Source organism: Taudactylus pleione, unplaced genomic scaffold (assembly GCF_031769625.1).
Source record: "Taudactylus pleione unplaced genomic scaffold, aTauple2 ptg000282l, whole genome shotgun sequence".
Lineage (NCBI taxonomy): Eukaryota > Metazoa > Chordata > Amphibia > Anura > Myobatrachidae > Taudactylus > Taudactylus pleione.
The window spans coordinates 11689286-11715832 of NW_028284684.1; the positions used below are offsets into that span (position 1 = coordinate 11689286).

Sequence of the window (26547 nt, forward strand, 5' to 3'; positions counted from 1 at the left end):
CAGAGATCTAATGATGTAAGTAACAGCTTATATTTGGCCGCATACTATAATAGTACACATTGAAGTTCAGTACCAATAATTAGCAGACAATAAACCTGCCGGGTTGGAGATGCAATAATGAGCAGCCTAATTCCTGCATTTATATAAAATTGCTATGGATTCTCCAACATAACTAGTTAAGTCGTGTATCATGTTCATATAATTATAAGAGTAGTAAACAGGTAATAATACAGCTATAGCACAAATATCTTCAGTGCAATATTTGTGCACTTAGGGGGTCATTCAGACCCGCTCACGAGCAAAGGACGCTTGCAAGCGGGTCGATGTTGTGCAAATGCGCATGCGCACGACGGAGGGAGCTCCGTCGTGCGCATGCGCGAGACCCGGCGAGTGACGAGGAATACGTCGCTCGGGGTCTCGCACCAAAGGGGGCGTGTTGTCGATGGTGAGTAACAGCATGCCCCCTTTGGTGGGCGTGCCGGGGGCGTGGCTGTCAGACGTAGGGGTTCCCATGGGAACGCCTACCGTCTGAAGCCGGCCCCACTGACATCAGTAATGATGTCAGTGGGAGTGATTTTGGCTCTGATAGAGCCAAAATCACTCCTGGGCTTGCGGCAGCGAGACCCTACCGCAGGGTCTCGTCGCAAGCCCGATGGTCGCGATGGTCTTGACCATCGCGACCATCTTTTTGGCCGCTCGCATATGCTGTGGGTGGTCACCCACAGCTATGCGAGCGGCCAGGAGGCCGCTCCATTTTCAGGTAGGAGGGCACTGATTCAGAGCGAGCGCTCTGGTCAGAGCGTTAGGCTCTGAATCAGGCCTTAGTAAGCTAAGCAGCCTTATATACAGCTGCACGCTGATGATATTTAAGGTTCAATAGACTATGCTGCTGTAAACTGTACAAGGAGGTTGGGATTCTTAGACAGTCAAAATTCAGACATTCAAAATACAAACACCGTAATGTGAACAGGTGCAATCAGGGGTGGATTGGTATTAAAATTTACTGAGGAGGATTTCCGCTGGGCCGGGGGGACTGTGGGGCTGGTCTGCCTGTCTCATTTCCCCACCACCATCATTACAATCAGTGAGGAGGGGCAGCGACGAATGCAAAATAGCTGGTGCCACTGGCCAAAAACTGTCCTTGAAAACCAGGTATGGGGTGTGCCAGGACTCATCTCTGCCATGCCCCACCCAGTCTCTTCACATCTCTGCTGTAAGCCCAACCAGTCTCCCCGCCTCCTCTATATACCCACCCAGTCTCCTCCCTTGGGTGCTCACCTTGACTGTCCTGGTGAGCAGTGGCGGGAGAACAAAGGAGAAGCCACAGTGATTGAGGGTCCAGAAGTGAAAGGGAGTGAGGTGAGTGCTGGGTGTGTGTGCAGGGAGCCTAATGCTGAGCAGGGGTGGGTTGGGGCAGTATAGGGTGTGAGGGGGAGAAGATAAAACACATAGGGGGTGACTGGGGCAGAGAGCAGACTATTATTACACTCACCTGTGTAATAACAGTCTGCTCTCTGCCCCAGTGGGTGCTGTATATATATATATATATATATATATATATATATATATATATTTAGGGGCAGATTGGCCACTCTTCACACATTTTGAGTAGCACCCCCAGTGTCCCCCACCCAGCCAGCTCAGTGTCTCCCCACTTCCCTCCCCTCCCTAACCAGCCCATTGCCCTCCCACCTAGAACCCCTTAGCCAGCCCACTCACAGTGCCTCCCATTCAGCCCAGGGTCTCCCCTTCTCTCCTGTGGGGAATGGCTTGCAGGCTTGGAATTTTGTATGAGGCCATGCCCCTTGCCAAAAGATCACACCCACTTTTTCAGGCACCACCATTGGCACGCACATAGCGCTACTTTAAAAAAAAATTCCAGGGCCGCTTTACATTCCCAATCCACCCCTGGATACAATATGTAGACAACCAAAGTGTTGTCATGGATTATATGTAGATATACAAAACTTTAACAGTAAAATTGTCAACAGGTACATATTATGACTGTTGACATTTTGATCATGTCAACATTATGACTGTCAACATTTCTTTTTTAACTGCTGACCTTTTGATCCTGATGACAATTTGACTGTCAACATTATGATCCTGTCGACCTTATGTCCATGTCAACCTTTTGGTTGATGAACTTTTGACCAAGTCGAAATTATGACAGTCAACATTTTAGTGTCACCCTTTTGATTGAGTACGTTTTGACAGTCTGATTTCTGACTACATTCCGTACTAAGATCTGACTGGCACATTAGATTTTGAAAATGAAACAAACAGAGGGCCTGATGCAGAGCCGCTCGTAAGCAGCCGATCGTTCGCTCTGAGCGATGTTCGCACAACTGCGCATGCATATGGGTCGTAATGCACATGCGCAAACCAGTCATTGCGGTCGGAAATCGTGCACTTGTAAAACAGTGAGGGGCTGCTAATTTGAGTGACAGAATGTACCGTTTGTGGGTGGTAACAGGGAGAGGTGCTTGAAAACGGGGGAGTGGAGATCTGAACGCAGGCGTGCCTAACGGTCAAAAGGGCATTTAATGGGAGTGTGTAATTAGTAAAGGAGCATCATCGACCACGTCACTTGGTTGTATTTTAGCCTGAACTGCTCACAGTGATTGCGGTAAGAAAATCCTACCACAAGCACTGCGAGCAGTTCAAATGCCTTTCGATGTTCCCGATTAATCTAATAAATACCGGAGATGACGTGTGATGCGAATGGCAAAGGGGCGTCTTTACAAAATAGCGAGTGCATTTTTCGAACACTCACTTAGACGTAGAGGCGTCAACACACCGCAAAGAGCGAGCGCTCAATTTAAATATCCGGCCCCTTTTTTAGAACGACCATCCGCAAATAGCATCCGCCTCTGAATTAGGCCCAGAGTTTCTTGTACAGTATCATTTAATGAACATACAATATTAGAATAAATGAAAATCTTCTATTAATGCAGTGGTTCTCAAACTGTGCGTCGTGGCACCCTGGGTTACCTTGGGACACTTGCAGGGGTGCCTCAGGTTGGTGGTCCAGCACCAAATCAAATTCTTTATGTTCATTGTAATATAAATATGTGGACAAACAGAAGCACAAATCTGTCACCCACTACATAACTGACCCTAAGGATGACAGGAAAGCACAATTTACTTCACTTTAAATTTTTTCTGAATTTCTCGATAACAAACTTTTGGCTTAGGGGTGCCGTGAAAACAATGCTGATACTCTAGGCCGCCGTGATTTTAAAAAGTTTGGGAACCACTGTACTAATGTATATAATAGAGACTTCCCAGATGATGTCTAAGAAAACATTTCCAATTATCTAAAAAAGCCAACCCAAATATCTCCTGCCCAATATTGCATAAAGTAAATTTCCTATAAATAGCCACAAACCTGAAGAATCATATTACCTTCACTGTCTACAGACACTAAGGGGTAAATTTACTAAGATGGGAGTTTTATGAAGAAGTGATGTTGCCCATAGCAACCAATCAGATTCCAGGTATTATAAGGGCACAGTCGTGCCCTTATATTAAGGCTACGTGTAAAAAACTGCAATTCTCCCATAGAGAATTCTGGAGGGGGGTCATGGTGTTTAAGGGGCTACACCTCAAAAGCTATTGAAGGTACCAAACTGAAATTTGGCACAGGCGGGTAGAATTGTCGCTCGGTGCTGCATGCCAACTTTCAGAGCATAAACATAAAAAATGAGGACTTGGGAGTAATCTAAAGTTCCAACTGTCACATTTTTCTGACATTCTCAATTAGGACCACTTTTCTGCTGTAGTCTATGGGTTTTATTTGGGAAGGCATAACTCAGAGTAGGGGGCAAATTTAGACTTGGGGTTTGTTTTATTAGGTAGCTATTGTGCCAGGGTACGTGCTTTTGGGGTTCAGGTAAATTAGAAAGTTACAGTTTTTAAACTATTACCTCAGGAATCCGCCATTGTATAGATAGAACTTTTCAACTTGTTGGGCAGCCGCAGTAGGAGCCTTCAGCAGGTGTAATCACTGTGGCTTTACTTGGGTATACCAAGATGGCCGTCATTTGCGGTCAGTAGCTGGGGCCGGGTCCGAGGGGAAGGAAGCTGGCGTTTGCTGCGGCTAGGATGCGGGGGAGAGGGGATAGGGGTTAGTGGGCACTAGCTGCAGCCGGGAACTGGGGATGGTAGTGGGCATCAGCAATGGCAGTGCAGCAGCAGTGCGGGCGACAGTGTAGCAGGCGTTAGGACCCGGGGGAGGTAGCAGCACACAGATGCAGGCTCGGATCTGGAAAATCCATAATATCTGCATCTGTGTTTAAAAAAAACAATCATAGAAGCAGGGATAGGTTCAGTGAGACCCGTCTGTGCTTCTGTGTTTAATTAAATAAAAAAACCTGTGAAAAAAAAATGGTGTGGCCCCCTCCCCAAAAACAACAACCAGCACAGGCTTTGGAAAGCCAGTACTGGTTTTGCTAAATACAGGGGACAAATGACATAGGGGTCCCCCGTATGAAGCACAACCAGAACCAGGCTTTTCAGAACCTGACCTGGTTGCCAAAATACGGGGGACAAATGACATAGGGGGCCCCATATTCAGCGCAACCAGCACTGGGCTCTGAACTGGCCCTGGTTCTGGAAATACAGGAGGGAAAATACGTAGGGTCCTCCTGTATTTACCAGAACCAGACCCTTTCATCAGCCCCCCAGCTGAAGCATCACCCTTGACCGCTAGTCAGCCCAGGCTGGGGATCCCTGCGGAGCTGGGGACCACCCCAATAAAGGTGTCCCCCTCTCCAGGGTACCCCAGGCCTAGGCTGATAGCCTGGGGCTATCCCTGGCACCCCTGGGCGGTGGGTGCCAGGTTGATTGTGTAGTGTTGTGCAAGTAAAGTTAAAATATTGTCTTTTGCTGTGGATCTACAGTTCCCAGCAAGCCTCCCCCGCATGCTGGTACTTGTAGAATCACAAGTATCAGCATGCGGGGCATTACGGGCCTGCTAGTACTTGTAGTTTCACAGCAAAAGCAATATTAAAAAACACAGAACACACACACCGTTGAAAAGTAAAATTTTATTAAAACATACATGCACACACACCTGTACTCACACATGCACACACTATCTCACATACTCACCTATGTAATCCTGTAGCCATTCTGTCCTCTACTCCAAGTAGATAATCCTATGGAGTACCTGTAATAAAAATTCCATACTCACCTCCTCCTATGCGTGAATCTGTCCTCTTCATCAGGCAGTCCAGGGTCTTGGCAAAAAAAAAAGTATGCAGACCCTCGTACATTAGTAGTGCCCTCTAAGGACACTACTACCTGAATGACAGCTCAGCCTGGCATTTCAGTTCACAAATCCCGGTGCGGAGTGCTCATTAGCTGAGAGAGGCGAGCCTTCCACCTCTCAGCCAATGAGCTGTTCTCACCATTGACTTCAATTGTGAGAACCAAGCGTGCCCTTTTCAAAAATGGTGCCTCAATTCAAATAGGGCTGCCGCAAGCCAATCATGGCTCACGTCATCATCGCCTTAAATACAGCCAGTGCGAGGCACCGTCCACTCAGTCGTCGGCCGGGAGGCAGCAGAGAAGAGCTGCCAAAGACAGAAGATGCTGCAGAAGCCCTGGATGGCTTTGGCTGGGTGCCCGGTGAAAGGGTTCCTCTGGCTGCGGCATCACCCCCCGCTAGAAAGAGTCCAGTGCTGGTTCTGTTAAATACAGGGAATCCCTACACATGTATTCCCCCTGTATTTCCAGAACCAGAGCTGGCTCAGAATCCAGTGCTGGTTGCACTAAATACAGGGGACCCCTACATCATGTGCCCCCCCGTATTTTGACAACCAGGACTGGTTCTGAAAAGCCTGGTGCTGGTTGTGCTTCATACGGGGGACACCTACGGGGAGGGGGGTCACGCCATTTTTTTTCATAAACAGGTTTTTTTTTTATTAAACACAGAAGCACAGACGGGACTCACGGACCCGTCCCTGCTTCTGTGTTTATTTGTTTTAAACACAGATGCAGGTATTATGGATATTCCAGATCCAAGCCTGCATCTGTGTTCTGCTACCTCCCCCGGATCCTAATGCCTACTACACCGCCGCCACTAACGACCGCTACCATCCCGGTTCCCGGCCGCAGCTAATGCCCGCTAACCTCTACCCCCTCTCCCCCGCATCCCTGCCGCAGCACACTTTACACTGTCAACCCGGCACCCACCACCCACAGGTGGCGTGCTGTCAATCAACATCACCAGCTCGCCCCCTTTGGTGTGAGACCCGGAGCGACGGAGAGCCCATCGCTATCCGGGTCTCGTGCATGCTCATGATGGTGCTCCCTCCGTCGTGCGCATGCGCAGTGGGGCAACATCGACCCGTTTGCGAGCGTCCTTTGCTCGCGAACGGGTCTGAGTGATCCCCTGTGTTCCTTGCGTAATACAGATATGGTATGCCATGATACCATGGTTAACTGCAGATTCAGCACTCTCACAGAGTGAGATTGCTGTCACTCACAAAATGGTGGAGCTGCTAATTCACAGAAGCTCATTTGAATACACACATGCAGTCTATGCAACTGAGGTCTGAGCAAAATATAGAGCTGTGCAGATGAGATAAGAGTATGGTGGATGGGGAGAAGACAGGGCTTTGTGGATGGGGCAGACAGAAAGGCGTGCAGAGGGGAAGATTAAGCTGTAGAGGTGGGGGCGAGCCAAAGTGATGCAGATGGGTTGAAAGCAGTGGTGCACATGGGGGGGAGACAGAGTGGCATGGTTTGGGGGATCAGAACAACATGAATTGCGAATACAGAGTAGCATGGATGTGGGAAGATAGAGCAGCACAGATGGGTAAAGACAGATTGGTGTGGATGAAGAATACAGACTAGCACAATGGGAGAACACACAACAATAGGGATTGGGGAAGACACACTGGTGCGGATGGGAGGGGAAAGACAGAGTGGCACGGTTGGGGGGGACAGAGTGGTACAGATGGAGGAAGAAAGAGTGGCAGAGATGAGGGGAAGACAGAGTGACGTGGCTGGGGGCAAGGCAGTGGTGCAGATGGAAGGAAACACAGTGGCTCGGATGCAGGAAGACAGGGCAGTGCACATGGGGAAAGACATATTGGTGTGGATGAGGGCATGCAGACTAGCACAGTTTTGAGAGCACATATCTGTAGGGATTGGGGAAAATAAAGCAGCATGGAGGCGAAGTTAGTGTACGTGCATAGACAGAATATGATAGTTTTAGGTTAGGAAGCTGAATGTGTATAATAAATGAGATAGATGTATTGAGTTAGAAGGATGTTCGAACCCAGTGCGATTATTGTGATGACTGAATGGGAAGATTGTGAGCACTGAATGAGATGCGTGTGCCACATAACTGCTTAGACCTCAGTTGTATAGACTTCATGTGTGTATTCCAATGAGCACACAATTCTGTGAATTAGCAGCTCCACCATTTTGTGAGTGACAGCAATCTCACTCACATGAAAAGGGGCAGACTAGATGGGCCAAGTGGTTCTTATCTGCTGTAAAATTCTATGTTTCTAAGTAGAATCTGATTGGTTGCTATGGGCAACATCACTTCTTAATAAAACTCCCATTTTAGTAAATTTACCCCTAAGGCTACACAACATGATTTTCAAAGTAAAGGAATAATTTATGACACTGGTTCTTTTTGAGTCACTGCCTCATGCATATAAGTAACTAACTATATTTATCAGACACACAAGTAACAAAGACTTGAGTATGTCCAGTAGAAACTGAAGGTCATATTCCATATATGGTGATTCCCTGCACATTCTATAAAACATAACTCAAAATATAGTCATGTATCCTGTGGAGTGGGTTCATGAAAACAGAAACTCTAGATCAATAACTGCCCTAGTCAATTTTTCACAGCCTACCAATTGTTAGAAGGTGTATGTGTGATCAAGAATAACATATCCTGAGAACAACTTACAATGTATAAAGAATAATTTATACAAATCAGTGGTGGATCCAGGGCGGGGGGGTGATTGGAGCGATTGTCCCCCTAGCGTCCTTGCCTCTCTGCTCTGGCTCTGGGAGTGGGACTCGGGAGTCAGTAACACTGCGCAGCGTCTCCATCCAAGTGAGTGCTGTTGATGGCAGATTGGTCTGCCTCCTGCTCTGCTCCTCCCCCTCCGGCTCCGGGGACTAGTGCTGCTGCTGGCTGCTGGGCCTGCCTCCCGCTCTGCACCTCATGCTCCTGCTCTGGGGATTAGTGGGACCCGCCTCCTGCTCCTCCCCCCCTGCTCCGGGGACTAGTGCTGCTGCTGGCTAATGGACCCATCTCCCACTCCTCCCTCTCCTGCTCCAGGGACTAATGCTGCTGCTGGCTGATGGTCCCACCTCCCACTCTGCTCCTGCTCCGGGGACTAGTGCTGCTGCTGGCTGATGGGTCTGCCTCCGGCTCTGCTCCTCCCCCTCCTGCTCCTGTTTCTGGGGGACTGAGTGCCACTGCTGGCTGATGGGCCCACCTCCTGCTCTGCTCCTCCTCCTGCTCCCTGTGTCCGGGGACAATGCACTCCGCTTTAGGTGTCATCCACTTCCACAGACCCGCGAATTGCGGGATTATGCTGTGGGGGGCGGAGCCTAATGACGTATGTCCCTATATAAGTGTGGGTGTGTACGTATGTCCCTATGTAATATATACATGTTATAATATATACAATGTGTTTATGTTCATGTGTCCTATGTAATTAATATATATATATATATATATATATATATGTGTGTGTTTGTCTCCAGGAATACTGGGCGGCACCTTGCAGTCACCACTGTACTGTACCTTCTGGCATCGCAAACTGAGGGGGAAGCATGGAGGGCACCACACACACATTTAGAAATTGGAATAGTCCATGGGACCATCAAACAAAAAAAAAACAGATTTAAAGGGGAGGAGTTGGGACTAGAAAGGGGTGGTGCCAGGATAGAAAAGAGGAGGAGTCAGGGTTATTATAATTAAACCGCCCCCAAATAAATGAAAAGTCTAGATCCGCCACTGAATAATTATCCAACTCTTCCATGTGTCCAATATTGTTGTCTACTAAATGTGACATGCACATTGTCCAGTGTCATAGCACACAACTGCATGCACTTTCCATCTTAAGTTATGTATAAGGACCACAGAAGGGCTCCTCAACTGGTTTGGGTATGGGATTCCGGCGTTCGGGAAGCCGGTGGTCAGAATCCTAACACCGGGATCCTTGACAGAGTTAACATACCAACACTTGTTGGTAGGTATGCTAACCCTCTCCTCTCCCTACCCTAAAAGTACCCTCCCTCCCTAGTGCCTAAACTTAACCACCCCTCCTAGTGCCTAAACCTAACCTCCCCCCCCTTAGTGCCGAACCTAATCCTCCCGCTAGTACCTAACCCTAATCCAGTACTCTAACCCTCCCCCTAACCATGCTACTTACAATCAGGATAGCGGCACTAGGGATTCTGACCGGTGTCCGGTTTCTGGCACCGGCATTCTGAGCACCGGCATCCTGTCGGGATTTTGACCGGATTGATCCATCTCAACCTTATTTTATTAAAAACCTCTTTATAGCGCATATAATATAAATTGCTGTACAGATTGTTATAAATATGTGTTGACCAGTGTCTTTACTTATGTAAAGTGATTCTGAAACACACTTCCAACAGGATAATTTATGTTGCAGTCACTCAATAAAAAACTAGGGCAGGGACACTCATTTGTTAATTATATCTTTAGTTGGTCACCAAATATTTTCCTGTAAATTTTTTATTAGAAATTAATCTTTAACATATCATATGTAATATATAATAGAAGATGTGGCAGTTATCCCTTTTATAATCTACATTTTGTCATTGCTGCAGTAATTTTGATGGGCCTTTAGGTAATTTTAGACCTAACTGGCCCCAAATTGCCACATGTATGAAGACCACAGATCCGATTCAAAATCGAATCAGGACAAGCAGTAATTCAGAAGATGGCTGCATACAGTATGTCTGTGTTTTATCCACAGCGTGTTGGATCCATGACCACATAACAATTGAAAACCTCTTGAACAATACTTCTTGGGTCGAGTGTAATTACCTTTTTCACTAATAAATTCTTTGTTGTCATGGTACAGACACTGGTTTATTTCTTTGGTGAGTAATTCTCACTGAGTGCCCTAGTGTCATTTGTTATTTTCTTTCCATCTATCACTACATGGATGCACAACACCATGCACTGGAAGGGAACAATATATTCTTTCAAACTAATAAAAACTTCCTTGCTGTGTGTACCCCTAAACAGAATCCCATTAGATCACAATAATTGAACAGTAAGGGTGATATGTACAATATGTACTAAGCCTTGGAAAGAGATAAAGTGGAGAGAGATAAAGCACCAATCAGCTTCTTACATGTCATTTTACAGATAGAGCATTTTAAGTGACAGCTAGGAGCTGATTGGTTGGTATTTAATTTATCTCCACTTTATTTCTCTCCCTAAGGCTTAGTACATCTCTCCCTATATACCATATATATAAAGTTTTTAGGTAATTCTATGTGGAATAATTGAAGTATTAAATCACCATACCCATAATGGAGCCCTGCCATTCAATATGACTACCAAATAGCCCGATCTTTTATATTTAACCATAAAATGTATTTACGTGAATAGCCAAATCTGACAGAGGCATAGGAGCTGAAACTGGCACTTTTGTATCAATCTGACACAATTGACCTACGCACCTTTTATTAACAGAGACTGGGATCCTCCAGGCCTTGATCTGGCTCAGTTCAGTATCAGAGATCTCTATTTGCAGTGGAAGGCGCGGAGCCCATACAGTCACTTCCAATTGGGTGGTAATGTGTTGGTATGTAAAATTTACAATGGTGTCTACTTTACTTTTCATTTCTTTGCCATTAACTAAGATAGAGTCACATTTCTTGGAAACCTGAGTAAAGAAGATATAAAAAGTTAATATTGTACAAAGGATGAAATTGCAAAGAACATTTGTCTTATCAAATTATAAAATTTGTTAAAAAAAGGAAAAATAAAAGATCCTGTGAAAGCAATAAATATAATCTGCTTCCATGGCACCTTGGCACCTTAGTGAGTTCTAAAACTCCAACTCCCTACCACCGAAACCTCTTCAGATTTACTCATACAGACCCTAGGGATCAGTTAACCCTTATAAACTAAATGCAATATATACTAATCACTGACTTTGACTACTGTAAATCATTGTATATTCAATATTAACTAGAAACCTGGTACACATACTGTATGAATTTTTATAATAAAAATAATAATACCTTTAAGATTATCAACTAAAATTTCCAAAAAGATTGCAGGACATAGATTGCCAATGTTTACCTCCATATGGTAAGAATCGTGCCAACAAAATTATTAGATTTTTGTCAAATGGAATAAGTGGGAGGAACAGATTATATTCTAAGAGAATCATTTATAAGGAGTTATATACCCATAGAGAAACAGATCAAATGTACATTAAAGATATTTTTGAAAATCATATTTATCATTTGATGATATAAATAATGATTCAATTATTTTCATGTAAGTTGGCTCTCATACTACATACTCTTATTATATTCCATTCTTATCCCAAAATAAAAATGTGCTCTTTGCGGACCTCTGTTAAAATCAGAAAGATAGTAGGAAAAATAGATAGAATATTCTGAATGGTATTTGTATTCTTTATTTTACAAAAGATTTCATGCACTGTACAAAGTGATCTTGTGGGCCGGGGGAAAACCCATCTTACAAAGTCATCCTAGAAGCATAGCAGGGTCACCTGTTGTTAGCAGAAAGTGTCATGTTATTATTTTAATCATCACTAGTTCCATGTAAAAGAAAGGAACAAGGGACTAGCTAAAAGGAAAAAGCTCTTTGGACAGCACTGTAACTTACTAACCTCTCTAAACACCATCCTCCATGTGAAGATAGACACTATTCTGCAATTTTAAATATGGTACAATAATGAATGCATTCCCTTGATCTGTGGATTGATTATGTTTATTCTTGACAAACAACTCAATTGAATATCAGTTGTAAGGAGTAGTTTTCACACCATTCGCAATTACAATCTGGTATGTGCTCCGCTCTGTAGGGATTTCCAAATTGTGCTATATGGATAGAAGAAACATGTTCCATATATATTAGACTAATTACTACCATGCAATGACTGCTCCTTATATATATATATATTTTGCTTATTTCTTTATATTAGCACCCGGGATGCTGAGAGGAGAGTATAGATTACACAGACCTGTCTGGAGGCTCGGGTATGCGAAGAAGTCTCAACCACACCCCCAACATGGTGTGAACATATGCCCTTCAACACCCCAGCTGACGGCAGCATGTAAGGAAGGCATCAGTATTCACAATAGGTCATGGCTTCCACAAAAGCATCATCATGGCCCGGGGCCTGAGAGTGCTTGTAGCGGCCCTAACCACGCTTCTACTTTTAAGGATGTGCTCCAAAAATTTACAAGATTTTCTGTAAATTCTTACTTTCTAATGACACATCATTACAAAATGTGCCAATACATACAATTCAGAAATTGGGGTTTTTAGAATGAGCTTGATGATAATTATAATATTATGCAGTAAATGTAAAAGAATGCATGTATTAGTATTATTATTCCTGCAACCATTTACTAGAATAATTATAATTTCCAACAATTTATTAGTAAAGTAAATTACTGTATAAACTGATTTAAAATTCATAATTTGTAAATATGCAAAAACCATGTCCCATATACATTCTCATTTATTCTGTATAACTTCCCTACCATCAGATATATAATTTTAGCATTGCTATTTAAAAGTAGATTTATTTTGCTACAGTCACATATAATATTTGTTCTATTAAAATGCACAAAATAAACTACAAAAAAGTGTCATCCAAGACCAATGAAGCACAGGAACTGGAAATAAGGCCTATTGGTATTAGCACAATGATAAAGAAGAACCACATGACAAATTAGAAAAGGAAACACTTAAGTATTTTCAAAGTCAAACTTGCAGCATAAAAGTTGTTTTATTGTGGAGTCCAATATACTAAAGATCATTGGGCTGCTCCCACACAATTTCTTAGCAATTTACAAAACTATGACAATCTCTAAAACAGTGTTTCCTGAACTCATTCCTTAGGGAACACTAGCAGAGCATGTTTTTTAATTTTTCCTATTTTGGGCACATGTGTATTCATTACACCTACAGGTTCCCTTCCCAGCACTGGTCCCCGCATAATCTCTCCACTACATTCATCTCGGCCACCCATATTAAACTCACCTTCTCGCTACAGCAACCCAAATAATCTAATTCACATCTCTCCCACAAACACTGTCCCTCTATCCTGTGCTCTCTGGAATGCCAGATCAGTATGTAACAAACTCGTACCCACCCATGACCTTTTCATCTCTAAAAACTTACATCTCCTAGCCATTACTGAAACCTGGATTTCACCCTCTGACACCACTTCCCCTGCTGCTCTCTCCTCTGGGGCCTCATCTTCTCTCATACCCCTCGGCCTGGGGGTCACCATGGTGGTGGGGTAGGGGTCCTTCTATCCCCCGGTTACTTCTACCAACTCCTACCCTCTGAACCATCTCTTACTTTCTCTACATTTGAGGTTCATGCTATACGCCTCTTCCAACCAGTTCACCTTAGAGTAGCTGTCATTTACTGTCCCCTTGGCCCTCCTTCCAAATTCATTGACAACTTCGCTTCCTGGCTTCCTCACTTTCTCTCCTCTGACCGTCCCTCTATTATCCTAGGTGACTTCAATATTCCTATTGATATCCCCACAGAAGCCTCTGCCTCCAAACTCCTCAACCTCATGTCTTCATTTGGTCTCTCCCAATGGACCTCCTCACCCTCCCATGTGAGTGGGCATTCGCTTGACCTGGTCTTCACTCACCGTTGTGATATTTCTTATTACTCCAATTCCCCATTCCCCCTCTCAGACCATCACCTTCTCTCTTTTAACCTATCCCTCTCTCCTTCCCTTCCTCTACCTCCTAAGGCCACTATCTCGAAGCGTAACATTGATGCTATTGACACCGTTTCTTTTTCTTCCCAGCTTGACTCACTTCTCTCCCCTATCCTCTCTCTCTCCTGCCCTGAACAAGCCATTTCTCTATACAATACCTCCCTTACTTCTGCTCTGGAGTCTGTTGCTCCGGCAATCACTATTCACCCTCGCAGATTTACACCTCGACCCTGGCATTCCAAATGCACCAGATACCTGCAAAAGTGTTCGCGAACTCCCGAACGACAGTGGAGAAGATCACGCTCTAAGGCTGATTTTCTCCATTTCAAATTTATGCTCTCATCATACAGTGCTGCCCTTTCCCTCTCTAAACAGTCATATTTCAAGAACCTCATCTCCTCTCAGTCCTCAAATCCCCAACGTCTCTTCACCACCTTCAACTCCCTCCTCCGCCCACCCCCTCCTCGCCTCCCCGCCTCATTCTCTGCCCTTGATTTTGCTACCTACTTTACATCTAAAATTGACTCCATATGTCAGGACATCATATTCCACCAGTCCCCCTGCTATCCACCTCTACCTTTCCCAGATTACCCCTCTCCTTCTATTTTACCGACTCTAACTTTCTTCTCCCCTGTATCTGGAGAGGAAGTCATGTCCCTCATCCAGTCCTCCCCCCCTTCCACCTCCCCCCTTGACCCTATCCCTTCACATCTCCTCCACTACCTCTCTCCTTCTGCCTGCTCCCATCTTGCCCACCTCTTTAATCTCTCCCTATCATCAGGCACTGTCCTGTCTGCATTCAAACATGCCCTTGTCTCCCCATACTAAAAAAACCAACCCTTGATTCTAACACTCTCTCCAACTACCGTCCCATCTCTCTCCTCCCTTTTGCTTCCAAGCTCCTTGAGCATGTTGTTTTCAAGCGCCTTACCACCTTTCTTTCCTCTCATTCCCTCCTTGACCCTTTTCAGTCTGGCTTCCGTTCTCTCCACTCCACTGAAGCTGCCCTCACAAAAGTCAGCAATGACCTCCTTGCTGCTAAATCCAAGGGCCACTACTCTCTGCTCATTCTCCTTGACCTTTCTGCTGCTTTTGACACTGTGGACCACCCTCTCCTTCTGCAAATCCTTCACTCCCTTGGTCTGCGTGACCCTGCCCTCTCCTGGCTATCCTCCTACCTCTCTGACCGAACCTTCTCTGTCTCCTCTCATGACTCCTCTTCTCCCCCACAGCCTCTTGCAGTGGGTGTTCCCCAAGGTTCTGTTCTTGGACCTCTCCTTTTCTCACTCTATACATCCTCACTAGGTGAACTCATCAGCTCTTTTGACCTGCAATATCATCTCTATGCTGATGATACTCAGATCTACCTTTCCTCCCATGACCTCTCTCAAACTCTATCCTCACTCGTGTCTCCAACTGTCTCTCTGCCATTTCTTCCTGGATGTCCCAGCGATTTCTTAAACTTAATATGTCTAAGACTGAGATAATCATCTTCCCTCCCCCCTACATAACCACACTTCCCACCATTTCTTTATCAATTGATGGCACAACTATCTCCTCTAGCCCCAAAGTGCGCTGTCTTGGAGTTATCCTGGACTCCTCCCTCTCCTTCAAACCACATATCCAGAATCTCTCACAGTCCTGTCGCTTTCATCTTAAAAATATTTCCAAGATTAGACCCTCTCTCACCCAGGATGCCACTAAAATCCTCATACACTCATTGGTCATCTCCAGATTGGACTACTGTAACCTTCTCCTATCTGGCCTCCCCAAATCCCTTCTCTCCCCTCTCCAGTCTGTCCTCAATGCTGCTGCTCGGCTCATCTTCCTCTCAAAATGCTCTGCATCTGCCTCCCCTCTCCTACAAGCCCTCCACTGGCTCCCCTTCTCCTTTAGAACCCAATTTAAGGTTCTCACACTCACTTACAAAGCCCTAAGCCATTCCTCTCCCATTTACATCTCTGATCTCATCTCCCTTCACTCTCCTGTCCACCCTCTTCATTCAACAAATGCACGCCGCCTCTCATGCCAATTGATTATTTCCTCCCACTCCCGCCTCCAAGATTTTGCCCGCGCTGCTCCCCACCTTTGGAACTCTCTCCCGCTTCCCATCAGACTCTCCACCTCTCTACAATCCTTCAAACGGGCTCTCAGGACCCACTATTTCATCAAAGCCTTCCAGCTCTCTTCTTAACTTGCTGCTACATGCTCCTTCCTCCCTGCCTACCCCATCTGTTTCACCCCTGTTTGTCTGTCCCTCCCCCTTAGAATGTAAGCTCCTATGAGCAGGGCCCTTTACCCTCTTGTGCATCTCCTTACTATACCTTCATCTACTTCTTACTCTCTACCAGGGCACCTAACACTTGATTGCTTTGCATTGTTGCTTACCTGGGTGTTATGGTCGTGAATGTAGCAATGTATATTATCCATGTCCTGTAATGTATTGTACTATACTGTAAGTCACTGTAAATCAATCTATTTGTTTATGTACTTTGTAAGGCGCTGCGGAACACATGTGGTGCCATATAAATGATAATAATAATAATAATCATTTTTACTCGCTGATACATTTTAATAGAACCAGATGTAGAGCCAGGGTCAAATTGGCTATAGGACTCACTGAGAAGATTCCCAGTGGGCTGACGTGCCTGACGCGTGTGGCCACCTGTGAATCCGAATGGGGATTACTTTCTTTACTACTGGCCTCGCCCCCAGTAGCATCGCTCTTCTTGTATGACAGACAGCTTGCAGGGTCTGTCATAGCAAGCAGAGTGGCATGCATTGGAGCCACGAGAGTAAGCTTCTCTCCAGTCTCTTCCCCACCCAGATAGAGAACTGCACCATAGTAGGTATAACTTCTTGTCATCAGTTATTTCAAGTTCTTACTGGTACGTAATGGGGGCAGGTTTCTTTGCCGTTGTCCTTACCAAAGCAACACTGCACACTGTAAGGTGTTGACGAGAACCTACTAGAACAGAGTGGCTGTGGTTGATGTTCTTAAATGCCGGCTGCTTGACATTAGCATTGCAGCTCCTGCTGGTGTTATGAGCCAGTATGTCAGACAGGGGTCCTGAAGTTCAGGTGTTTGTAGAGACCTGGGCAGCGCTGGGCTCTTCCAGGTGGCTCAGCTGCAGCCAAGGCCAGGCATGACCTTTAGTGAGCAATGCAACGGTGTGACATCATACAGTAGGTCATGTCACTGCAAGTCTTCCCTGCTCGTCAGGCAGGCTGCACCGCTGAGCTGGGAAATTGTATCAAGGTAGAGCTTATTTCCCCTTCGTGCAGACCTGGAAGTGATGTGACTACCTTAGCAACAACCTTGAGGAGTTTAGGGGATCATAGAGGAATATGTACTGGGGACAGAAAAAGGTAAAGGGGGAAGCTGATAGGGGCTGGCGGCAGAGGTAGGTGATAGGGGCTGTGGATAGAGGAAGGTTATAGGGGCTGGAGGAAAGTGAAAGGGGCAGAGGAAGCTGATAAGGGCTGGGGCAGAGGAAGGTGAAGGGGACTGGAGTCAGAAGACAGTGATAGGGGATGAAGGAAGGTGAAGAGGGCAGAGGAAGGTGTTAGGGGCTGGGGACAGAGGAAGGTGATGGGGGCTGGGGGTAGATTAAGGTGATAGGGGCTGGGGACAGAGGAAGGTGACGGGGGCTGGGGACAAAGGAAGGTGATGGGGGCTTCTGGGTTGAGGATGGTGGTTAGAGGCTGAATTTGAGGAAGGTGATGAGGGGCAGATGACTGAGGATGGCTGGCTGCAAACACCATCCCTCCTACCCCTGACAGCACTGTCATCAAGAAGACCTTGCAAGAGACGGTAGACAAAAACTACAGACTGCATCGTTAGTGACAAAGAGACAGTGTGGTAAGTCATAGTATATTTTTACTTTATTTAAAGGCTGGCATATCTTTCAGTTAACATTATCATGCTTCACATATTACACATGCAGGGGAGGGATGTGCAGGATCAGGGGTGGTGGTGAGACGGTGGGGCCCCCAGAGACATGAGTGTACCGGGCCCTGAGATTTCTGTTGCCGGCCCTGTGTCCACAGTCTTTTTATTGAACTAGCAATGTTGCCAGTGTCCTGTGTCTTGTTAATTATATCTGTGAGTCCTGCCGATGATAGGGAGGTTGCGGCTAAAGTCTTTCACTACTAGCTGACTCTTAATGCCACGACAGCTGTGGCTGCTAATAAATGCTGGCTGGTAAGGCTTAAGTACAGAGCCGTCAGGTGTCCTGCTATTTAGGAGCCGCTATAGTTGACTCGGCTGTAAGTCTTTCTTGTAGGGCTGCCGCAGATTTTGGTTTCCTGTGTCTGGCTGTTCTTTGCTGCCCACTGCTTATCACTAGAAGAGCCAACATCAGTCGGTGAGGTGGTGACTCAGCAATGCCTGGAGGGCTTCGCTGAAGCTGGAAAGTCTTTTGCTGGGTTCCCATTGCTGGCTATCGCCATCTATATATGGCTTAAGCAGTGCAGTGACAAACAACGGAAAACTAAGCTGTTTGTTAAATACTAAAAGGAGGACATAACCTATTTAGAGAGTGCAAAAGGGGTTATGTATCATTGTAAAATAGGGCCCTTAGGCACTGTTCCTTTTTAGCTGAGTAGTCAGCAAATTATTGTGTTAAAGACTGAAAAATTCTGTAGATTATAAATACTGTGGTTTAGGGTGACGTCCTCATTAAATTAACCTTGTAACTAGATTCGATAAGTATTGCTGAGGACATATTGAAATCTCTAGAATCTTTTATTAGAGTATGAATACACTATGGACCTCAGTTACCTATGTGGCTAGAGACAATGATGTCCTGATTCCGCCTACTTTTGTGTTGACCCCACCTTCAGTTGATTTGGTTCCGCCTAAATGAGGCCACTTTCAGAATTTTTTCCAGGGCCACTTTAAATTCCCAGTCTGCCTCTGGGTGAAACTAAGTATTTCACTTGTGATTCTGTGAAGAGACCTGGAAAACAAGCACTGTTAGTGCTCTCTGAGGAATGGATTTGGGAAACACTGCTCTAAAACAAAAAATAATATACCACAAAATGTATTTTATGTTCTGCAGTTATATATCAGAAATACCATGTCACAATCTCCTCTTTTTGTTGACAGATATTGGTAATCTTGCGCAGGTTCTTTAGGCCAGTTGGGTACGAGATCAGACAGTCAGAATGCCGTCCAAACTAGGTAAGTACCCTAACCCTCCCCCCTGCAGTCTAACCCTAACTCCCCCACAGCCTAACCCTAACCTTCCCCCCTGCAGCCTAACCCTAACCATCCTCCTTCACAGCCTAACCCTAACCCTCCCCTAGTGCCTAACCCTAACCCATAACCCTCCCCATAAGCCTGATACTTACCATTGGGATGCTGGTGGTCGGGATCCTGGCGCAGGGATTCTGATGGCTGTCAGGATTCCGAGGGGGAGGTTATGTTTAGGCACTAGGGGAGGGGTTAGGTTTAGGCACCAGAGACGGAGGGTTAGGGGTAGGGAACCTAGCCCTGACGGGTATCTCACCACTGAGATCCCGAGCGCCGGCATCCCGTACCCAACCCATTCAAAAGACACAGATTGATTGTGTTTGTAAACACATCACAACGTTTATTAAAAGGACGTAGGGATTTGTCGTAAGTTTACAATTTGTTTATAGGCATTATAGTATGCAATAAAAACATACTCTTAAAATGCCCATGCATACATCTCTTTAAAATACATTTTATTTTACTGGTCAAAATATTGACCAGCTGTAAATTTACAGGTGTTCTGCTTATTTTGACTTCATAAATAGTGTTTGCAACTGTGCCATGTTATAAAGTAACACAACAAAACTGTAAAACTAACTACTGTACATTTAGCCAAATATCAGTACCCAACAGAACAGTAGATATATTGGGCATGTGAAGTCAGACAGGACAATTCCCAAGAGATGATGATGAAGAAGAAGATGATGATGATGATGATGATGATGATGATGATGATGACTAATTATTATTATTATTTTGTTTTTTTAAGTATCATATCATCTTTTTATGTATTTATTATTTTGAAATGGCTGTACTAGAAATGTACATACATGATATTCCAAATTATAGGATATGATATCAAATCATATATTATGAATATCAAATCTATTTATGTTTACTGTATGTTTTATTCCCAAATGTAATTTATAATGTGTTAGTGAAATAAAAACAAATATCCATTGAGTTCTCCCTGTACTGTGCTACAGTATGATTATTCAATTACAATATAGGCTACTGGCCACTATGACTATATATGTCTATGTTGGTGTTCTATTATAGCTGTACTCTTTTCAATATAAAGATGTCAGCTGTTTATAGCTAGGTTGCATTGAAAGCTGTAATAGCAGTACATAGAAGACATATTCAAGGCAGATGGAAATGCTTTCTCAAAAGTAGAACACTGCTGATTCGACACAACTATTCAGGCTCCAAAATGTTCGTGGTAACAAAATATGTATTTTGCAACAATAAGATATGAAATGAGTTATGTAGCCTTTATTCTAATGTTAAAAAGTTTTGTTGAGTTGTTTAAGAAATAAGCCCTTTGAAAAAAAAATCTGTTCTCAGTTAAACATTAACTGTTCGGCAGGGCTAAATCAGTATCCAACTCGCTGGCAGTAGCAGCAGTGGATACTAAAAAAACAGAGCAATTGAACATTGAACTGGGGATCACGCATGCGCTTAAAGCTACCAATGGGCAGCGGATTGAGGAAAACAGGCGTCCGGGGGATCCCTTTTTACAAACCAGACCTCCTTCCTATAGGAAGGAGTGGAGGTCCAGGAACAAATGCCATCTGAAGAAGGTTTAGGTTCTTTAGTAGAGCTCTGAAAATGTAGTATTGTATGAGGATGTCGGGCCAGATCGGGACTCAAAAGTAAGCAGGAGATATCCGTGATATCTCCTGCATTAGCTTGCTAACGAATGGCCCCAATACTTAATTTCTACAAAAGTAGGTGAAATTGTTAATTTTCACCTACTTCTGCAGAAAGTAAGGGATAATGAATAGACCTCTATATATTGTACTGAGGTTCAAAGTTGCCGCTCTGTTACCATTACCGTAAGCCTTACTATTAATAAATCTGATAAAGGGAAATTACAGTTAATTTCACAATAAGAATCTTTGTCAGCAGAAAGAGCTGCTATATTTAATCCCTAGAAAGTAGAAGAGGAACAAAACAAACACAATTCTTCGCCACCATTATCATCCCTGTCATTTCATCGTGTAATGTGTCATAAATGTCTCATGACATTTTTAAGCCCATTAATCACGGCCATTGAGAGACACTGTGGCTGAAATTTTAAATCAAGTAGGTGCTGTCTGGGGATCTTTGTCAAAATTAATATCAGACATGTATAATTAAGTGAGGAATGTGATGATAAATCATTGGTTGATACGACAGCAATGGATAAAACATTGCAATGTTTTAGAACTTCCTCTATGATAAATGTCTAGAGAGAGCAGAGTGACTCTAACGGTATCCAGAAAGAAAATGAAAATAAATCATGCTTAAGAAATGATTCTCATTAGTAATTTTGAAAAAGGTGATTTCTGGAGTGGAGGTTTTTTATTCATTTCACATCATTTTAATGCAGTATTTATTGCATTAGTACATTTTTGGCAACGCTGGGCCAAATTCAGCGTTGTATGGTAATTGCTAATGCTGCAAATGCTACATCTGAGCACACAGCTGCAATGCAAAAATATACAAATGACGCAGCCGCCAGGAGCTCTATTGAGGCACCCACCAGCAGCTTTGCAAATCCAAGCATCTGCGTAATATGCTGCAGCATCTGAGTAGAAAGACACAGAATCGGTCGCAGATCATCCCATTACGTTCCAGTCCTGAGTGAGTTTATGGTTCAGCAGCATGGCCATGATGATTGAGATGTCAGAGCCATTTTCCCTGCGTACGGGCTTGCAATCACAGGGTGAGACATGCCCCCGAAGCCACCACTTCCCATTACCTCCCCCAAAAGCTCCCTCTCTGTCAATCACACTGCGAATAATCGCTGTGAGCGACTATGGTAATGTACCTTGTTCCATGCACAGTGCGACTCATATGAACGTACAGACGGCCAATAATCGCTCAACTGCGAAAATATTGGCATAACGTGTAACTCTGAATCAGGCCCTCTGTTACCTATATGTTGTGGCTGAACAGCTCTATGGATGTTTGAGCAAACCTAGTATATATATTACCCTTACCACTAATAATGTGTATGGATGACAGTGCAATGGGCACCTGCCTAAAACAATGTCCTAAATACTATTCTTTACCTTTCCTCACCACATATTAACTACTAAGATGAATTAGTTCACAAAGCACACATGTATCTATTACTATATGTCACATGCGTACATATGATTTGCTAAGCTCACTTATAATAATGCAGTTTTAAATTTCACAGTGGCTATAGTGACAGATACAGAACTGTGAACAATGATGAGTTTATAGAGTGAATTAATGAAGGTTCTTGTTAAATTACCCTGACACTTAAACCATGGGAAAACAGCATTCACATTTGGCTTTACCAAGTGCTTTTCTTCAATGGATAAAGGTGCCAGTCTTGTATCAACTAAATTATAAATTGATACAAGGTTTAGGACCAGATTCAGAGGTGGACACAGTGTCGGTCAGAAGCAGTTGGCCGATGTTTTAAGTCTGCGTATTCGTCCGAGTCGCACTGAGCACGCATCCTGATGCTTACCATTCTAGGACACAGGGCCTGATTCAGCAAGGATCGCAACTGCGATTACGCACCCAATTGGGTGATTGTTGCGTTCTGTGCATGTGTAGGCATCGCAGTGTGCGTGCGCGAACCACCCAATGCGATCAGGACTGCGATCGCAGTGACTACACATCTCCATCGCTGAGTGATTACCAGGATGTGCCATTTTTGGGAGGTGACGGGGGGTGGTTGGTGATACGCAGGCATGCCAGTGCGTTTGAAAGCCGTCGCAGGGGCGTGCATAAATTATCCACAACGATGCTGTACGCAGCTTGTGTACTCACTGTGTGCGATGAGGTTAGCAATTCCTGAGTAAGGTCAGACCTTGTGCAAGTGTGCGTGAGGCTGCGATTGTACTCGATGTTGCTGATGGGTTCGCAGTCTTGCTAAGTATTACGGATGTATGTAAGGTAAGATGGGTGTCCTTATGTTGCAGTTGCAATCCATACTGAATCAGGCCCACAGAGTGAATTTGGATGCAGAGAGGTGTCATTTTAGTGGCCATTTCTGGGTGGTAACAGGGGGTGGCTAGCCAGACGGATCGTGTTGCTACTGTGACTTTTTCCGCAGTTGCACTGATTTCTGCGACCATGTTCTGACAGACATTCTGCACCTCCAAGAGGCTGGCACTATGTTCTATGGTGCGATCGATTCATCTTTTTATGCAAAGCGGTGGATTAGCCGTCCCTGTACAAATTCCATCAGCTGCAGCATTAGCATAAAGGCACAGTCGTGCTGTGTAAACAGTCCTCTGACTCAGACCCTTAGGGGTAAATTTACTAAGATTCAAGTTTGGTAGAGATTGCAATCTCGGGTGAGATTTCTCTCTTTTCACTGAAAAACTCGGGTGAGATTGCAAACTCGAATAAAGTCACCATCGGCCAAACTCGAAAATACTTTTCATGAAAAAGATACAACTCGGGAATTTACTAAGATTCGAGACTACAATCTCGGGTGTAATTGTAGCAAACTCGCAGCTAAATTGAAGTTTCAAATAGACCACCTCCTGAGCCGCGAGTTTGGTAGAAACATACACAGATCAGTGTGATTTGTGTATGTTTCTGCATGTAAACCTCATCTAAAGGATTAATATAAAAAAAGACATAGGGTCCCCCCCAAAAAGCAGGCTGTGCATAACTAATGAGTCACTAAAAGTTTTTGGAGCAATCCTTCAATTATTTTTGTCATACTACATTGCAAGGTTATATTATGGAAATGAATACTACAAAAAGGAAAGTAAAAAAAAAATGTAAGACATCATGTGTAAAGGTGTATTTAGAATGGGTGCAAAGTGTGTGGTATATATGGGCCCAGAGTATATTTGTCTTGTGTCGGCAAGTGGGTCCCTACTTCTCAACAGCACTATCTTCCCATTGACATCTTTGGTAAGATGGCACCACGCAGTGGAAGCAAAGACTCTGGCACTGTGCACATGTACCATCTGGCCTCTCTAGTGCACATGAACCATCTTCTAAACTTTCACCTGGAAGATGCCGCCACAGAGTAGGGGGATGGCCTGCCAGCACAAGGTAAGATGCGGAGGGTCCGTTGCACACAGGCTTACTTAGGCAATAATATACCCTTGATCATGTGCACTATGGGGTATAGACTTTTTTGCCTCACAAGTTTATTGTTTTAATATTGGAAAATCACACATACTGTATTAAATGCTGGACAGCAGTGTTACAAATGTTTACTGATAAGTAACATAACCATTCACAGGATTATCAAACTAAAGCCAATAAAATATTTAAAAAGATCCATCAACCTGCAGATTCATCTTTCTATAGACCTTGCTGTAAACAGATTGTAAACCACCCACCCATATGTTTATATTTCACAGTTTTCATCAAAAACCAGCTAAACACACAGCACCTCTGAGGATTTGGCAGATTTTTCTCCAGAAAAATCTATAAATTGAAACTGAGTGCTTGGAACATAACCACCAAAGGAATCTTAGACAAACATCACAGACTACATTATAGATATACTGTAGAGATAAACGACTGCTCTGGGCTTCCAGAGGCTCTGCTGTTATTATTTCTGTGTGATAAGGAGGAATTCATTTTGTTGGCAAATGACCAGGGTGAATCACCATGTATTATACAACTAAATGTTGTTCTCTATGTCTATGGACCAAATAGCCCAGGATCAAACATGAAAAAATAAGAATATAAAACTATAGTATATACAGTATAAAGTACAGAAAATAATAAAAGCATAAACCATGTAAGTTTAAAGTGGACGTATCACCATATTTTCAGATTTAACACTATTTTCATGAAAACGTTCATATATTGTGGTCATATGTTACAGAAGTATTTTGTTAGTTATTTGTACACATTTGCTATTACTTTTAGGTCACAGTTATCAATGTCATATGCTTAAATGTGTACCACTTTACGTTTCCTTATAGTTGCCGATTTTGTGTGATGCCCCACCAGGCAATCCTGGAGAAGGTCCCAGGGGCAACTGCGAGTGGTGTGACACAGTCAGAGCCATAACTAGACTTTTTGGTGCCCTGTGCTAGAGAGAACAAGGGGCCATGGGGAAGGGCCAGGGAAGAGATGGGGGAGGCCAGGAGATGCTGAGGATAAAAGAAGAGAAAGCTACAAGTGAGAATGATAATAAACAAGAAAATTGACAGGCCCAAATAGCGCCCCCTGCCCTGTGGTGCCTTGTGCCGTGGCACTGTTTGCACCACCCTAGTTACGGCACTGGACACAGTGAAACATGGATTTCAGCAGTACTGTGGGAGGTGGGTCCACGATTATGCAAATAATCACAGTCCCGCCTACTTCACTGCAGACGTGGATAGGATGCGCAAAGGTTGCTTACTATCCAGGATACCATCAGGTTACAACATTTGCCGGCTTTTTTTCAATTCCTCTCTGGGCATTCCGAGAGCGGTGACTCAAATCACACAATCATGCCCCACTTTTAATTGCTCAATACGTTGAATTACGCAATGAGTTGAGCGACGTGAGTCCCCCGGATATACCAGGATAGTTGGTAAGCGTTGGAGTCTCCCAGATATACCAGGATAGTGGGTAAGCGTTAGAGTCTCCCGGATCTACCAGGACAGTGGGTAAGCGTTGTTCTTACTGAAATTAACTCAAAGTCAGGATTGGCCTCAAGGTAGTTGACAAACTGATCTGTTATCTCCTACTGTACTTGTTTCTGCAAATGTCACTACCAGCTGGTGACTTAAGCTCTGAAGCTGCATGTCTGGATGCTTGAATGTTGGGGCCCAGTTTGAAAAAGAATAAGGACATGAAGTATGGAAAGCCTAGCAGTGAGTGAACTCTCTAGGCCACCCACACCCTAAACCTAACTGGCATTAAATTAGAACCCCCATGTTTAGCAATTAGGCATCCCTCCATCCAACATCCCAAGCATCAAATTAATTCACATTTAATAAACTAGCCCCTGACCAGCTCTGACATTAAATTACCAGATTTAATAATAAACATAATTTATTTCCCCTTCATACTGCCCCAACATGAAATTAATAATATTCATATTTAAAAAATAAACCAATTTCCTTCAAAGTATAAAATAATTTATTGATCACATTACTGTAAATGTCATTCCTTCTCCCCAAAGTCCCAAAGACAATTAATTAATAGCACCCAAGTATTAAATGAATAGCATCATAAATAATGATTTACATTAACTGTTCCTACCATAACTCTCTATTAAATTAAATATGCCTTGCCATCACCGACTAGTAATTGAATAGTCCTTACTATCACCCGACTAGTAAATGAATAGCTCACACATTCACCACACCATTAAATCAATAGCTTATGTCCCTA

The 26547-nt window shown here is 44.0% G+C and overlaps 1 protein-coding gene across 3 annotated transcripts in view; it reads right to left on the reverse strand.

The window, feature by feature from the left end:
- Positions 1-26547, reverse strand: part of TMEM132B (transmembrane protein 132B) — a 245511-nt gene that overhangs the window by 17492 nt on the left and 201472 nt on the right. For all 3 annotated transcript variants that reach the window (XM_088482166.1, XM_088482167.1, XM_088482168.1), the window contains exon 4: positions 10711-10916. In XM_088482166.1, the coding sequence (XP_088338292.1) occupies positions 10711-10916 (206 nt within the window). The remainder of the gene's footprint in view (positions 1-10710; positions 10917-26547) is intronic.